This window comes from Triturus cristatus, chromosome 4_2 (genome assembly GCF_964204655.1).
Source record: "Triturus cristatus chromosome 4_2, aTriCri1.1, whole genome shotgun sequence".
Lineage (NCBI taxonomy): Eukaryota > Metazoa > Chordata > Amphibia > Caudata > Salamandridae > Triturus > Triturus cristatus.
This window is the reverse complement of record NC_140586.1, coordinates 895,882,675-895,900,777: the sequence shown is the minus strand read 5'-3', so window position 1 is coordinate 895,900,777 and position 18,103 is coordinate 895,882,675. Positions and strand designations below refer to the sequence as shown.

General features: G+C 44.6%; 1 protein-coding gene across 2 annotated transcripts in view; it reads left to right on the top strand.

Annotated features, from left to right (window-relative positions):
* Positions 1–17,445, top strand: part of IPO13 (importin 13) — a 560,046-nt gene extending 542,601 nt beyond the window's left edge. For both annotated transcript variants that reach the window (XM_085602928.1, XM_085602929.1), the window contains one exon: positions 16,579–17,445. In XM_085602928.1, the coding sequence (XP_085459054.1) occupies positions 16,579–16,675 (97 nt within the window). In that variant the 3' untranslated portion in view covers positions 16,676–17,445. The remainder of the gene's footprint in view (positions 1–16,578) is intronic.
* Positions 17,446–18,103: the final 658 nt, after the last annotated feature.

Here is an 18,103-nt window from a genome sequence, read left to right as displayed (position 1 = left end):
GTTACTTCTAATATCATCGACTAGGCACCAGCAGCCCACCTCACATAGTCTGCCCAATATGACATCTTCATCCTCTAAGTTGAGTACCCTTTCTGAGTGAACAATCTACATGACACTTGGATATTTACCCTTGGGGGTTTTACCTATCAGTGAATCACATACACTACTGCACATTTATTGTTGCGTATCGCAAACCAGCGTTTGAGGTGAGTGCGATCCACTCAACATCTAGACATCAGTCACAACGACAGCACGGCACAATAGAGGTAGTGTATGGATTACAGCTAAAGATAGATTTTAAAGAATCGATTTTCACTCTTTAAGACCTCCCCACACGCCCCCGTGTTGTGCACAAACATTGGTTTGCATTCATATAACTGGTTGGCGTACCTAGTTGAGTGTGACGAGTGTAACTCACACCACACGTGGTGCCGGACTACATTAAGCAACCAATTTGAACGGGTCTACGGACCCGATGAGCATCTTTTCCATATTCTTTATAAGACTGCTGCGGGACGCTACTATTTACGTTTCCAGTAACCAATAATATTCAACTTTACGACGCCATGGAGACGCGTACTCTTTCACGCCCCGGCGTCTGTATTTGTCTCCTAGCAACCAGACACGTCACCACGCGACGTTACGATACGTGGTATTACGTCAGACTCACTCCCACATTTTGTTGTATATCTAAGCAACAGCGGCAGATGTCATTTACCACCCCGGACTCTGGCGGCTTGGTTAGGTCTGCAAGAGAAGCGCTAGTTAGCGCTGGTGAGTACGGCCAATTCTTGTTCCTCTGATACCCTGTTCTCCGATATATTTTTAAGCTTGTCGATTGATTTTGATTGGCTATTCTCTCTTGGAAACAATTCTCGAATGAAGTTGATCATGCCGTTTACCACATTCGACGGCATTAGCTTGAGCAAGAGCTCCAGTCAGACGTGCTCTGATTTCAATCTTGACATTTTTTTAAAGGTCCGATAATATTATCATGTGAACTCGACTAGAGGCAACAACCTCGATACAAAGCTCTGTCCTTCTCACAATTGTACTTTGATCGTCAGTAGTTGTCCCTCTTCATCCCCCCCTTTTACTCTAGGACCCAATCGGTGTCCTTTAAAGCCGCCAGCTCCGTTGCTAGCCTGTCTAGTCAATGTATTGGGTGAGTGAACCTCCTCTGTCCTTGAGAACGGCTTTAGCGTATTAGTAGATCTAATACACAAAACCACCCCCCTCACTTATGTTCACTTATCCTTTGAAATAGTGCACCTTGAAGCAGGTTGTTATTTTCACATTATGCACGGTGATTCTTGCAACACCATTGTTGACATTATGTACTCATGGTAGAGATGTAATTGGTTTTACCCTTGATGTTGTTACTTTATTTCTACAGGTCAGCAGCATCGGACGTGGTATGTAGAGCACACATCACCACTTTTTATGTAGACAGCTCCTGATCCTGATGAATTGCCCTGATCCTTCTGACAAACATGGCAAGAAACATGTCGATCATTTTAGAGTAGAGCTTTACGTCTAGACACCTTATTTCTAGCACCTAGCCACTCTACACATTTTTAATAGGGTAGTCTACCTTTTGAATAAAACACTGTTAGGACTGACCAACCCTTTTTACTATAAACTTCCATTTTCTGCTACATTCATTCTACCAGGCCCCTTACACCCAAGCATATATCGGCAGGAACAAAAGATCCCCGATAAAGAGCCCCGGTTTCGGGAGCCCGTCAAGGATTGCAGCGCCGACTTGACGAGGGGCAATGCTCATATGATGAAGCATGACACCTAGCTTGCTGGGTGTGTGAGAGCATTAGTTCCACCTAAGGGAACTTCCCTGGTTCCCTGTTGATTTCCAACAATTCTTGGTGACTGAACCTTCCATCTACCAACCTCATCTCCTCCTTCTAGTACTTGAGGAACTCTGTACCCCGCTTTGGATATTCACTTGATCCAAGCCCCACTCTTGTTCTCCCGTTAACAGACAAGTGTCATGTCATCCAGACCAGCTCGGGTGACCCTGCCTTTCGAACACAGTATCCCACTCCTGAGAGCCTGATAGTACACTGTTCCAAGCAGGATCAGCTCTAATTAATTTCCCCCTATACCTACCACAGAGAGTCAAAAACAAAGGAGGTATTTGAGAAGAGGATGTTTTTTTATGCTAACTTAGTCCTCAGATTGATCAATGCCAGCTACTCGCTAGGTAGATACTCTCATGTGTTCCAGGACATGGTCTCCAAAGTCTTACCAGCAGTTCCAGATGACATCTGTGACCATTCTGCGCAAACTATTCAAGATGGCCAGGATGTGGCCAAGTAGGTCATACTTGGACATGAACTCCTGTTTAGGCAGAGCCCTCGGAACTAGCATGTCGCTGGAGCATCATGCACGATGAGATCCACAGGCTTTTCGGATGATATTCAAGCGTTGCTCATCGATCTGCCATTTGACTGGTCGCACCTTTTCAATGAAGCCAACTCCACCCTTTAGTATTTTGAAGAGTAGAGCTCCTACACATTTCCTAAGTATCTCCACACATGCTAGGCAGTATCTCCAGCAATTTCACCCCTTTCGAGGCATTGCTCAAAGCAAAAGCAACACACTGCAGAGAATAGATTAATGAAATAAGCAAAACAACATACAAATCATTGTGTGCCTGAAACCATGTTTGTCTAAACTGATTAGCATTATAAGAACATTATTAAGGAAATCACTTATCAGGCTGCTGCTCTTTGGGGATGTTGTGTTGAGAGAGAGGCATATGATTGGTGTACTTGTTTCTGGCTTGGACTCATGGTTTTGGTAGTCCTTTGCTCTCATGTTGTTTTTAAGGCTGCTGAGCTGAATAAATGAAGAAAGTTAAGCATTATCTGAGCATTCTGTCCTGACCTAGAATAGCATATACACATGCCAAAATCAGTCTTACAATCGAAAATGCAATTATTTCATGTGATATATACCTCCAGTGACTTCTTTGTACTTCAAAAAGGAAAGAGTATAGCTGAGGAATGGAGCCCAAGAGTGCAGTGAAAATTAGTGTATGCATAATCGAAGGTAAATTGTGAATTGCCTTCCAAATATGCAAATTGATCAGGTAATGGAAGGCAACAGGGATCTAAGGCTCGGAAGAGCTGAAGCACATTGGATACAGAAGCATAGGGCTGTGGAAAGGGTGTCAGTAGTCATCATGAGTAACAGTATTTCCTTGGAGAACAGTAACTACAGAACAAGTTCAAGCAATACTTCTTTGCCATTTGTGACTTCATCTGAATTTACCATTATGCTTCTAGTTATACTCATGTTATGATCATGTAACTATTCAGTCCTTGTCACGGTTGTATGGAGACTTGTTATTGTACAGCATCCAACAGATCAGCCCTGCAGGTATTCCAGCGGGTTACTCCTTACCATTCCTTTCTGTCCTTCCGATTCTTCCATCTTCATCAGAGTGCTTTTGAAGGACCATTTGCCCATTTTGCTGCCGGAAGTCCAGTATCTTTTGGAAGAATGAGCCATATGGAGAGTCCAAACCTCGGAGTTCGGGACTAGGTTTTACTCCTAGTACTTCCTACTGCTGAAGAAGGGGGGGAAGCCTTCGTCCTATTCTAGATCTTTGACTTCTCATTTTTTCCTGCCGAAGGACAAATTCAAGATGCTCATGCTTGACCAGGTTCTGTCTGGATGGACCCTTGAGAATTCATGGTAGCGTTAGACCTGCAGATTGCCTATTTCCACATCCCAGTTCTGCTGGCCCACAGACACTGCAGGTCACTAGCATTTTCAATTTGCCATGCTCCCTTTCAGGCTCACCAGTGCCCCTTGGGTGTTCATGAAAGTGATGGTTGTTGCAGCATTTCTTTAGAGGTCATGGGTTCCAGTCTTCTCCTACCTTGACGACTGCTAAAGTCAGGCTCACCACAGTCAGTCGTAGACCACCTCCAGATGACGGCAAACTGCCTAACATTACTGGGGTTCACAATCAACGTGAAATGTCACACCAGACTTATTCGCAGAGGCTTCCTTTCATCAGGACCCACTTTTGGAAACTGTGCTCTTTCGGGTGGGTCTGCGTCTCTGTGGGGATGACTCTGTGACCTCTTGGCCTATTGGCATTCTGCTTGTCAACCATGAAAGGTGGCACATGAAGACTTGCAGTGGGATCTGAAGTCTGAGTGGACCCAGCACCATGGAAACCTATTGGACTCCATCCAGGTTTGGAGAATACTTTAAAAGTTCTGTAGCAGTGGATGCTGGACCGCAATTGGAGCGACGGCAAACCCCTCTCCCTGTCCCACCCAGAGCAGATGATGGTGACAGATGCATCTCAGCTAGGTTGTAGCGGTCATCAGGAGAAAAGGATATTGGAAGACTCTAGGCTGTGGCGGGGATCCTCCTTCATATCCATGTACTGGAGTTGCAGGTCCTTGGCTTGGCTTTGAAGATCTTCCTGCATCCATCAAGGGAATGCTGGTTCAGATTCTTATGGACAACACCACCAACGTGATATTGTAACAAGGAGAGCCATGTGAGGTACTGGGTCCTGTAAGAGGAGGCTCTTTACCTCCGGAACTGGCTGAATCGTCTGGGCATTTCCCTGCTCGCGAACCCCCTGGCAGGATTTTGACCCGCCAGAGCAGACAAACTCATCTTGCAAAGACTCGTAGATATTGAATGGCAGTACTCACGGAGATGGCTCAGGGGTTTCTTCCAGAAGTGGGGAGAACACTGGCTTTTTTTTTTTTTTTGCCATTGCTGAGAACACGCAATATCACCACTTTTGTGTGCTGAACTTTCCAAGATTGCCTTCTGAATAGTGTAGCACGGGACTCCCGTATGGCCTCCTGTCACTACCTAACCTGCCCTAAGTTATGAGACAGATCAGGAATGACTGGGCCAAGTCATCCTAATGGTGCCGGTTTGGGCCAGGAAAATAAGCTACTAGTACTTCTCAACATAAGCATCCGTCCTCTGATCAGGCTGCAGGTTCGGAAGGACCTTCTGTCAAGGCAAAATGGCATGGCCTTACACCCAAGCCTGCACAATCTATGTATCCATTTTTGGAGATTGAACAACTGAAGTTGACTGTGTTAATAAGCCTTTTGTAATAGTGCATGTCATCCTGGTAGCCAGGCGTCCTTCTGCAAAATTAGTTTACGCAGGATACTGGAACAAGTTTGTAGCTTAGTGTGGCTTCTGTAACACTGACCTGTTAAAAGCTAAATTGTTGAATATGTTGCTGTTTGTTCTGTCTGTGTGCCAGAAGGAATTGCAGTGGGCACTGTTAAAGGTTATATCTGCCTTTTGGCCATATGTTTCCCCCTGAACATTTTGTGATTCCACAATAGAACTTTGGTCCTTACTGTCTTTATGTGTACCCCTTTTGAGCCGTTGTACTATTATCCCCTATGTTTCTTGGCTCAAGCACACCAGTGACGAAATGTTGGAGCGACAGACTGATGGAGCCAAGAGCTGTCGACGGAGCTGATGACGCTGGAGCCGAGTGAGCGGGAGCGGTGAGCGGTGGTTGCTGCGGTCCGCACTCGCTGCCCATTCACCATTTTGTTTCGCTTCAACCGGAAGATGTGGAGGCCGAGGCTTTGGCACAGGCAGCAGGTTTAGAGCAGCAGAGGGCCACCCGTTCTTGCGCAAGCAGCCAGCGTTAGGCCGGTGCGGCTTGCGAGCCGGTGTGGCCGCCCATAGTTGCTTGCTCCACTCGCTCGCTTAGCCTAGCTCACCCACACCTACACAGGTTCCTGTTTGTCATCAACTGGCCACAGCATTTGTTGCCTTACCCTTCAACCTCCCCTGTATCAGCAGAATGAAAACAACACAGGGACTGGATGTTTGGAGGCCTGGAATTAGGACACATTTTGCTCCCAGGACAACCCCTATTCAGTTAGGAGATGCACTTCATCACCCGTCACCAGTTCTGCATACCAACAAGGAATTAAGTTCTTCGCCAATCACCATCTCAAGTGACTGTTCTCCTATAAGTCTGAGGTCATCCTTGCAACAGGGCACCAATTCTCACACTAACGATATAAGCACTTTTGGAAATAAGAACATTTTCAGTCCTCAAGCTGCGCAATGGGCCAGGATTTCACTAGGCATTATTAAACAACTCACTCCAATGACGCTTCCCACCTTGGCCAACCAAGCACCCCTCGAAACAAAGCCAGAAGAGCGATCTCTCCCTCCTGGCTTTATCCCTCTTTAAGACAGAATTTAATAGGTCAGCAGACATGCATGAAGGTCATAATTAGGCAGCGACCAAGCCAATAACCCCCTGGCCCAAACTTTTGCAAACTTTACAATCCACTGTGGCTGCATTAAATTATCACTCAGACAAACTTGATTTACAAGTCGACCTTTTAAATACTTTAGCAGTATATACGGCAGGGATAGATAACAAATTGGAAGGCCTTAACAACTTAATTTCAAAAGCACAATCCAATGTTAATACAGCAGAATCAATTTGTTGCTGCTTGCCAATAATTGACAGCTTGTCCTCCCTTCCCCATTTTCTCAATTTGGCCTTGACAGAAATCAGGAAATTACCAACAGATCTGCAAGATCAAGCACTTTCTCTGCGTCCACATTCAACCAATTTAATGGTCCAGACAGTCAATTAAGAACTCAGCATAAAGCAAAAAAACAAAACAATAAAAGATACAAGGATCAACAATTCAAAACGGATAAGAAGAGTAAAACCCTGTTAAATCGAACCACAGACTGTGACAAAGACAACACAAACCTCGGACATTGGGGACGCTGGCTTAGAGATGGGAATTGCGATTAAATCTCCCCAAAGAAAACATATGAGTAAAAGGGGTAAAAAAAGGCTGCAAAAAAACGTTATAAGCGCAGTACAGTGATTCCAAATACAATCAGTGGACGTCCTCAAATTCAAAAAAGTATTACATGGTGCGGCTCGATCAGCACCGCAAGCAGCGACAGCAGCTCTTTCTTGTCACACCAATGCCCTCCAAAAACACTAATAAGGCTGGCACACAACACGCCACCAGCATCTTAACACCATAAAGAGTGTAGGCATTCACCTGGGCCCAGGCGGGAGGCTCCAGCAAAGAAACAACAAATCTCGACTTTAGTCGAGCTAGAAAAGGTCTCCGAGCCAAACCCATCACTGCACTCTCCAGCGCCTGGATTAGAAGAACCAAAAACGCCCACAAATGCGGTGAACACTCCTGACCAGACACAACAAAAGGAAACTAACAAAGCTACAGAAGAGGGACCCTGAATGAGTTAAATGAGTGAGGAAGTAATCGGGGAAATGATAAATACCAAAGAAACACAAAACTTCCTTCACATGCTTCCTTCAATTAGTGGCAATATGTTCATTATCCATTCCTGAACTGCATCATATTGAATCCAGTGACATAACATCTATCAAATTTAAACCTATCCGAGGTAAACAACTCACCGAATCAACGTTAATTACTTTTGCATCAGTAGTAACCAAAGAGCAGGTGATATCAAGGCCCGACCAATTTAACAAATGGGGCATCAAAATAGTTCCTCAAACGGAACCACGTTCCCGTCAGTACTCTCAATCCCTCTGACTCCATCAGATAACATTGGACTGCCACCATTTTCAATACTAAAATCCGCTCAAAGTCGACCTCCTATAAGAATTATTCAGTCGGAAACAGAGGAGCCTAAAACCTTGAATGCTGACTGGGCCTGGCTGCCAGCGGCCTTGCCCGGGGAAAACCATGACTGCATTAGTGCTCAACCTGGCATCTCAGTGTGATCGTGGAATATCAATGGCCTTGTCACAAAACTTCAATCGCCAGATGTGATAACGTTTTAAAAACACCACAAGGTCATACTATTGCAGGAGACCTGGTCCGAGGTCAGCCTTCCAATAGAAGGATATTTGGAATATAGGTCCCCAGCCCTGAGGTGGCATAAGTTTGGTAGACCCAGTAGCGGTCTCTCAATCTATGCAGCTGGCAAGCTAAATGCTAACATCGACCAACTAACATTCGAGGAAGACTGGATATCCGGCATAAGGATCAGAAACTTCAAACAGATTGTACAATTGATCCCGATTAATGTAAACATCTCACCTAGCCCCAGGGAGGAAAAAATCTTACGTTTGACCAATTGATCAGGATCTTGTGTAAATTACTAAGTGACTATGGAAGAACTGTCTGCTGAATATACGGCGATTATAACACACATCACTTCCAAGAACTCCCTGAAGAGCATGATGTAATAAGCTCACACATCTTGGAGCTAGTAAAGCCCACCTGTAACAAATACAGCAAACTCGGCGAATACATGGTGCTGCAACTTAGTATTTTGGGTTACACAACTCTGAATGGTCGCTTTTCCATGGACAGTCCTCCAAACTGGACAAGAACAAACCGCCGCACTCGCACTTTTCTTGATTACACCATCTGCAATAAGAAAATGCTCCCCTAGCTTGAAAATTACACCATTGCTGCACGACCCCAAGTTATTACCATAATATTCGAAGTAGCAGGTCATGCCGTGACAAGCCGGACAACCAGAGGAATCTACACAGAGAACCTCAAAAGGTTAAAATGGTACTGACAGTAATGACAAAATGTAGAGCGCTGCAAGGCGTAAGGAGTGTCGACGACACCCTGCTCACTACATCATGGGAGTTTTTCTCATATCAACTGCTTAAGAACCTTTCGTGGTTTCCACGAAAAACCAATAAAGGTAATACAACAATAACAACTGTGGAAATTAAGAAATTAAAATCCCTATGCAATTCCGCCCTTAGACAAGCACGAAGGCACCCAGGGGATGACCATCTATTCAATACATACAAGCATGCCCAAAAGGCACTCCGACAAGCAATCTTTCTAGAGAATAAAAAACGCTCCGAGCAGTTCTGGACAAAATTGGTATTTGTCAGTAAAAATCATAATTTCAAGTCTTTTTGGTCCCTTGTCAATGGGAAAACATATATATTCATGGAGGACAAAGTAGTTCAAACATTCGTGAAGATGAATGGGTATCTTTTTTTACGACCCACTTTAAAAAACCGGAACAGGAAGAAGGCTCACTGGTTAAACTTTGGATCTTCAGAATAATCTAAGTCGATCGAAGTTCCCCTTGGGTACAATCCAAGCGGGGACAACTGAGCAACATGCAGAATTGAACACCAGGATGCCATCGATAACCGCCTTTAAATCACCGTCCCAGCACGAAGTGTCTCCTCAACAGGTACCCAATACACTAGAAGCCCTCATGTCCAGAACAGCACAAATCCTAACCAAGGGCCGCTCAGATGGAGCTCCTGCATCTAATGGTCTATCATAGACTTTCTACAAACGAGACACTGACTTTTGGCCCAAATATCTTGCACCCTCATTCAGTTACTGCTGGACAAAATAGCTCCTACTGGAATCTTGGCGCTGACAGATTATATACCCAATCTATAATGGTGGCAAGAGGTCAGACCCTAAAAACTACTGGATGATTACCCTTTTAGATGTTGAATCTAAATGCTACGCCAAGTTGCTCCCTCAAGATCTGTTGTTTTGGGTCACAAAAAAGCATCTTATACCCTTCAATCAGACCGGATTTGCAAAATCAGGAACCATCACAAACTTACTTGCAATATCAGTCCTGTTGGACAAAGCTGTGGCCTCAGGAATGCTAATTCACTGTTTCGTCGACTTCAAGGCCACTTTCGATCATGTGCCCAGGGGCCAATTATGGTCCAAACTGCAGAAATGGGTGATACCACCTGCGCTCTTACAAGCTATAATCCAGCTACACACAAATACATGGATCCGTATAAAACTTGGAGACTGATCCTACATCTCCAGAAAGATACAAACCTTGTGTGGAGTAAAACAAGGTTGTGTGCTGGCGCCTCTCCTTTTCAACCTCTTTATTTCAGATTTATCACATGTACTTGAAGATGTCAACTCTCACCCTTCAAAACTCGCCGGTACCAGAATCAGCAACCTACTGTACGCAGACGATCTTGTCCTGCTCAGTCACACCAGGGTTGGCCTGCAGAGACTATTCGATCAGCTATCTCTCTACACCACCAAAAATGAGATGGAATTATAAATATTAAAGACAAGGGCAATCACATATGGGTCAAGGAAATATCAAGGCGGCGGATGTAAAAATATTGATAGGGCCACTTCATATAAATATTTAGGAGTCCACATGGATAGAAGGGGCTCGTTCTTAAAACACAGAGACGAGGTAGAAGCCAAAGCCCTGACGAGGTAGAAGCCAAAGCCCTGACAATCCAGGTAGCCCTCACTAACCACGCATGGCAACTATCTGGCCCAAGCTTGACTCCTCTAATAAGCGTCATGAAGGCAAAAATCCTCCATTATCTCTCCTATGGTCAGGAGATTATGCAGGGGAAAGATAACAGTCTTGTGAACTAAATAACAACAAGAATTTTTATGCAAGTGTTGAGCCTTCCAAAAACCTCATCCCCTGCCCAAATACGACTTGAGTTTGGTCTCCAAGACCATCGAGCGGTGGGGGCTGGAGCATTCATTAAGTTGTGTAACAAGCTACGCATGTCCATAGATGGAAGCCTGGAGGCTATATTGTGGTAGGAAATATCAACCGGTCAGCTTGGGCGATCATACCGACGTTATCTACAAGACTCTTTAAAACTCCTGTAAGTAGAAGAAATCTGGAGTTCTAACCCACCCCAGCAGACCCTCAAAATGTTTATTAAAAGGAATGTCCTTTCATTGTCCTTCCGCTCGGACAGAGCACAACTGGCTCAACATAAGCACGCCTGGACAGTTGTATCACGGTTCAAGGCAGGAGTTGTGGCACCACGGTTGTTGTGTACCTACGCAGTGCACTTGAAAAAAAGATTTTTGGCCCTTCTGGAAATGTGCCTTTTCAGGGGCACACCGGTGCAGGGTTCACCCTTAAGTTTGTCTACGGGTCCTTAGACTAACAAAGAAGAGATTGGCACTGCAGTTGGAATTCAAAATAACAAGTTTATTAATCACTCCTGAGTGGGACTACATCAATACAACACCCTCAGGCGGTAGTACATGGAATACAGAAGCCATGGGCCTTTTATACACAGTTTGTACACAGTTTGTTGCAGAGTAAGCATGTAGTTACAAATAGAAGGTTCAGGAATAGATACTGACAAACATGGGCAGATGAATATCACTTAGTCAGCAAAGTGGGAGGGGAAACAGAACTGCTTACATCAGTAGGATATGATAGACAGTTACATTCTCAAACATGTGCATTCTAGCAGCTACAGGCCTTTCTAAGCTCATACATTGCTCTAGCTCAGTACAGAAGGAGTTAACTAAGGTTGATGACTCAAGCAGAATAGAAAACCAGTCAACAGTGAAGACAGCAGAATCACAAGGCTAACAAAATGAATGCTGCAAACAAGATGGCTTCAGCTCATGCTAACAGCAATTAGTTTCGATTTCCACACCCTCATAATGGGACAATGGCCCTTCCTGTATCATCTACCAGGCTAGCGCTGTACAATCAACAATATAATGTGCAGGGGGTGTGGGAGTAGCAAGGAAATGATTCAACACGTGGTATGCCTTTGCCCTGCACTTCTGAATGATCGAAAGATTTTGCTACGGGGCAAATGGAAGAAACTTGGCGTCCACTCCTGCCGACAAGCCGTCCTTACCTCCATGAACCCAGACAATCCAATGCTTAACATACGGTTCACTAAGTTTGTCGCCAGGGCAGTAAAAAGACTTACAATCTGTGAGAGCTAGTGAGTTGACGATCGTTAATTTGCGCTGGGCAGCACTCAGCACGCTGCGTTGTTAACTTGTTACTATATTGTATTACTTGATAGTAGCCTTATCTGGTACTTTGCACACCGCTTCTTTTTACTGTCCCCTGTCCTGTGAGATATCAAAGTTTTCGCCACCTCTTGCAGGGTGTTTCCCACTTATAAATAGAACTGCACCATCAGTGGAATCGTTAGTGGTATTCTAGTAACGATTAGTGCCTGCCCCCTCTTTTTAACCGGACGTTAGAACCAAAATGAATTATTAGTGTTTTAACTGTATCTTAACCACAAGGACCCCTGATTTAATTGCAGTCCATATTTAAGCAGCCTGAACCCAGAGAGGTTATGTAATTCTCAACGGGTGCTGATTAGGTTTTAAACAATTATTTATTGTTAAACTATTACCCGCTACTTATATGTGACGCTATTAATGGATTACAGGGCTGTATCCAGACCGGGCTTTAAAAGAGTGTGAGGCAATAATGTAAGCAAAGACACAGAAACTCAATTAATGCTCTTCTTTATTGTCCCGCATGTGTAAATATTTTAGCAATTGACTGATATGTTTTTATTGTTGTATGTTCATCATTGTAATGATTTTTATTAATCAAACAAAGTAATATACACACTCCTGGCTCTAAAAATGGTGTTTGTCTTTGCAATAACATCTGCTCATTGCACAAGTGAACTTCCAGGTATGTCATTCCAGCCACCCTACACTAATTTCTTTCTGGACAAACTGGTACTGAGAACTAGAGCAGTCTTTCTACCAAGTTGTGACTGCCTTTCATGTCGGACAGTCCATCTCTTTTCCGATATTCTTTGCCTCCCACCTCACTCCTGAAAAGAGGAGAGACTCCATTGTTTGGACCCCAATAGTGCGCTCAGCTTTTACATCGATTGATGGTATTTTCTCTGGTTCTCCAATTACCTGGTGAATGAATGTCCTGTCATTAATGACATGACGTCAATACCGTCAGGTTATCTGATGGGTGACTGAAACCTCACCATTTAAATATAGTCTAAGCGTCTGACTGGTCCATTAAACTCTTTTCCCCCCCGTAATATCTGTTAGAGGTGTGTGCACTGTAGATACACATGCTTTGCATACTCCTGCCATCAAGTGTTGGGTCTGGATGTTTGCAAGTTGTTTTTCTTCAAGAAGTCTTTCCTAGTCACCAGGTAAGGTGACTCCTTTCGGTGATATTGCGCATGGGCATCAACTCCATTGTTAGATTGTTTTCCCACAAGAGGGTGAGAATGGAGTAAGTAAGTGAGATGTCCATGCATATGTAATGTAAATAATGAAAACTGCAACAGCTACAGGTGGCCAGGGAGGTGGGAGGGCACATGTGAATCTACATGCCAAGGACAGATGCTCACTGGGTAAGTAGCATAATCCGTTCGAGGAATGTGTGCTGTAGATGCACATGCTTTGCATAGACTATATAGCAGTATTCTCACAAAGCGGTGGCTAACCAATAGATTTTTCATCTGTTTATAAAGCTGTTTTTAGCACTGCTTACCCTACATTGGCTTGTTGACGTGCTAGCACATCCACACAGTAGTGTTTGGTAAAAGTGTGTGGTGTGGACCATGTTGCTGCTTTACAAATGTCAGCTATAGGATGTTAACTAAAAAGGCCATAGACGCTCCTATTTTGTAAGTGGAATGTGCTCTTGGAGGTATAGATAAAGTTTGTTTAGCTTTAGTGTAGCAGGTTTGAATGCACTTAACAATCCATCTTGCAATACCGGATTTGGAAATGGGATTGTCCTTGTGAGGTGTAGCAAATGCAACAAACAATTGTGATAACAACTGTTTCATTCAGAGGATCATGCAGTTCTTCCTTTTAATTCTGATGCTGGCTTTTATGTTGACTCACAAATGCAAGTGGCGTGAATACCTCCTTAGAAGAGGATATACCTTACTCTTTTGGTGGTTCAAGGGTATTTTATCAGATACACCACCATCCTCTGCTGGCTCTGGGGCCTCAAACTCTCTCTGATTCCCCTCTTACACCACCATCTTTCCGTGTTGGGAAGATCACCATTTCTCCAGCAATTGTGAAACGATCAAGAGGGATACCGGGATCATTCAGCTAATCCAGAGCGGCTGTGACCTACAGTTCTGTCCCTCCCGACCACCCCCTTACCACCAGGGCATACTCTCCGGCACACAGGCTAATTTTAGAGGTGGACCATGAAGGTGGTGTCTTTGGAAAAATGGGGCAAAGCATTGCACTTGCCAACTTTTTGGTTCCCAAGAAGAATGGAAGTTTGAAACCGGTCTTAGAGCTCTGACTTTGGAACGTGTTCATTCAGCAGGTCAAGTTCAAGAAGCTGTCCCACAGCCAGTCTTACTGGCTGTGAATGCTGGAAATTGATTGGCATCCCTCGACCTCCAGGGCTTATTTCCATCTTCCAATTCTTCCTGCCCATAGATGGTAGTTGAGGTGGCATCCTAGCACTGTTGGTTATCGGTGCTGCTATTTGGACTTGACCACTCCACACATCTTTGCGAAAGTGCTCTCAGATGTGGAGGCTTCACTGAGAAGGTCAGGAGTCCATTTATTCCAGTACCTGTCGGAATGGCTAGTTCTGGTCTAGGAAAACCTCCAATGAACAAAGATGTGCATCCACAAAGATGTGCTTCCACAAATTGGGCTTTAACATCAATGCCCAACTATCTCACCTCTTTCTTGTTCAGACTGCCCCTCCTAGCGGCGATTGTTAGACACAACCAACAGGAAGCGTTTCCTCTTCCTCAGAGGATCGTACATATTTGGTTGGTGGTTCTGAGGTTTCTCACTCTGACTCAAAGCCCAGTTCACAGCTCTTGTCTCTGTTTGGGGTCATGGGCTTGTGCGTCCTGTTGCTGCCACATGACCTTCAGTTGTGTGGAATGTCACAATGGCTCCATTGGCGGATGGACCATCTCTTGCCTTTGAGCCTCATACGGTATCAGCCTACCGTGGTTATGGACGCCTGCTTGCTGAGCTGTGGTGCCCATTTCCAATATGACAAAGGAGGACCTTTGGTCCATGGCAAAGCAGCATGGGACATAAATGACTCTAGCAACACGCGGTGTAATTTGCAGTAAAGGCATTCTTCCCTTCTACCTCAAGGAGTAATATTCACATTCTGTCAGACAACACCACCACTATTAATTGCATCAACCGGCAGGGTGGTGTGGTGTCATAGACTGTATGTCGAAAAGCAATTTGCTTTTGGGGTTGGAACCAGCGACAGTCCTCTTCCACCTCATCCATGGCCCCTAATGCAAAATTGTTTTAATTCCCCCTTTAGGGAGGGAAAATGTGCTGCCTATAAGGAGGAGGGTGTCCTTTCATTTTCTGATTTGGCAGTCCATCATCATGGACTGTTGGGCCCTCAATATCATATTACAAGGATATGATCTTTCCTTTTCACAAGTGTTGCAATCTGTGCTTTCGTTGACTCTGAAAGGTTTTGCTGTGGCCACTGTTAAAGGCTATCTGTCGATCCTTTACATCTGCTACCTGTACTTTAGTGCGCTGTTGGCTTGGTCTGTTCATCCTCCTTTAACCACCTTTCTTTCCAGGCAACCTGGTCCATCAAACAAATGCTCTTTCTTGTCAAAGGTAGTCACTCTGTATCATATTACTCAGTGCTTCACTCTTCTGACATTTCACTACTCCTCATCCCCCCAAGGAGGAGGAGAGTGTAGGTCCCTTAGTTTTAACATCGTACATCGCTGAGTGCCAGATTAATGATCAGCTTTTCTTGACTATGCGGATTCCAAACAATCCCAAGAAAGGATTACAAAGAAGACAAGGGAGTTCAGAAGCTGAATATTTGCTGATAAACTGTCCTGTGCATCAAAATCCGAAACACTCTTGAGATGGAGCCTCTGGTGGGTATCAGGGCCTTTTTCATCATGGTGAAGACTGCTTCTTCGGCATTGTCCAGGGGTGTTCCTGCCCTGGATATATGTCACACTGCAACTTGGGTTTCAGTTTATACCTTCACTAGGCATTGTTGCCTTGATTCCGAAGTCCACAATAAAAAAGACCATTTTGCCTGGTCTTTGTTCATGACCTACTGACCTCAGATGCACCATGATGGGGATACTGCTTGGGTATAGATTCAAGAGGTGAGGAATCTGCAGATAGAAGTATCCATCAGAAGGACAACCTTCTTTTGGTAATGACTTGTGTGGTACATTCCCAGTCTACTTGCCGATCCCTCACTGATCCCACCCACATGTGAGGACTGGTCATGCAACTTTTAATAGGGCCGCACATTAGTGTTAATACATTACAGCTTCTGTAAGTCTCGTCAGCCTTGTCCCTGCCTCTGAAGGCATGGAAGAAACAGATAAGGGAACTGAAGTTATGTGGCAGGGTGGTGCCTTATATAATTCAGAGATGTCATATCCGGGAGTATCCCGGAGTTGTGGCATTGTAGAGACGTTCCCTATCAACACAGGAGAGCTATTGTTTCCAGATCCAGTCTGGTGCCTTGAGAAGACTCAAGAGGTGAGGAATCCAGAAGTAACTATAGAGTATCCACCAGAAAGATAGTTACTGTGACGTTAAGTAATATGTTCTTCTGTATCATCCCCACATCGCAGGTTTCCTTTGCAGTGGTCCAGCGCCTTGAGACCCTCACTTATGATGTGCTGCACTTTATAAATGCTTGATTGATTTATTGTTGTCCGTGTGTGTGAAGTTATGGTCCTTGTGTAAATCTATCTCTTATCCTTAAAGCTACACTGTTTCAGCCACATTCTATTGTTTCTTTTCTCAGAGAGCGAGTTAATAAGAGGCGCATGAAGGAGATGGTGAAAGAATTCACCCTGCTGTGCCGGGGATTACATGGGACGGAGTACACTGCGGACTACTAAAGCACAAGTGGCAGTACCGTGCCTTCATCTCCCCCAGAACTAGTCCACAGAAAGCAATGTTTTTTCCCTGGGTCCTGAAGGATAAACTATTTGCAGCTCTTTGGATTCAGCCCAAATAAACTTGCCTTGGACTCACCATTTGAGATGTCAATTCAGAGGCCTCCTCTGAAGGAGTGTCGGTGTGCCTGCTGCAACCCCTCCCTTAAAAAGCATGCACCTCCTCGGATAATATTCCTGCGCCAATTGCATCCTAATGAAATGCAGCGTTCGACGCAGGGAGGAGCGCATTGCGTATTTTCCTAGTCTATTTAAGACGTGACTACAGGTCATCGTTAGCACAAATGTAAATTGAAACTGGAAAACCAGAAAGCGACATTCAACACAACAGAGCTCCTTTCTTCTGCTCCACGGGCCCAGCAGAGATGACCTTGAAGATCATGGAAGCCAGAAGGACACAGTGTGCCTATTTCTAGCCAAACTTTCTTGCAGGTGTCTGTGCTGCCAGCTGAACTTTGCAGAGCTATAACAACGTCTGTAGTGCATGTATAGCCACAAGAAACACATATTTATCAGCATTGTGCATCATGGAACAGGCAAGATGCAAGCTGGAGCAACAGTGCCCAGGACTGAACTTTATGGTATTGAGTCATGGGTATGTGCTGTGGCTGTGCACGAGGAACTGGACAGAAGCCCCCTCATTTACAGTGATGGGGATAGGAATATGGACAGAGATCCCTCTCCTCTCATTATATTAATATTTCTAAACTTTGCATCTGGTCTGTTTTTGTCTTGGTGTGTTTCTTTTTTACTGGAAGGATTAGGGGTGGAAATACTCAAAATAGAAGGTAAGCAGGACCTTTATTACCTGATATCACGGGGGACGGGCAGTGTCCAAGGAATGTCCCGACTCATTTGCACTTCATTTTTCACATTCACCTGCAGTCTGATCTTAAAAGATGTACTTGACATAAAATTAATGTTATGTTATGTTAAAAAGGTTTAGAAAGCGTGCTTTTACCCAAAAATAGGCATCTAGGCTCTAGTGGCAAAAACTCTCAACATTGTCAATCTGAGTACAAAAGCGAACCCATCTTTTAAAGGGTACCATCACGCTGGTCCAAGGAGAAAAAACAGGTGTTCGAGGCATATGAGCTGCAAATTACACACTATGCATAGATCGCCATCTGGTGTTGGGCCCGGATGTTTGCACTTGTTTTTGTCTTGGAAAGTCTTTGGAAGTCACGAGGTATGTGACTCCTCCTTTGGATCATAGTGCGCATGGGCATCGGCTCCATCCTCAGATTGTTTTTTTCCCCCATCGGGCTCGGATGTGTTCTCGCGTTCCAGTTCGGAACCGTTAACGGCTTTCTCTTTCAACGCGCAATCCTTCCCTTCTCGACGGTATTGTTTCGATCACGTTTTCCCAAT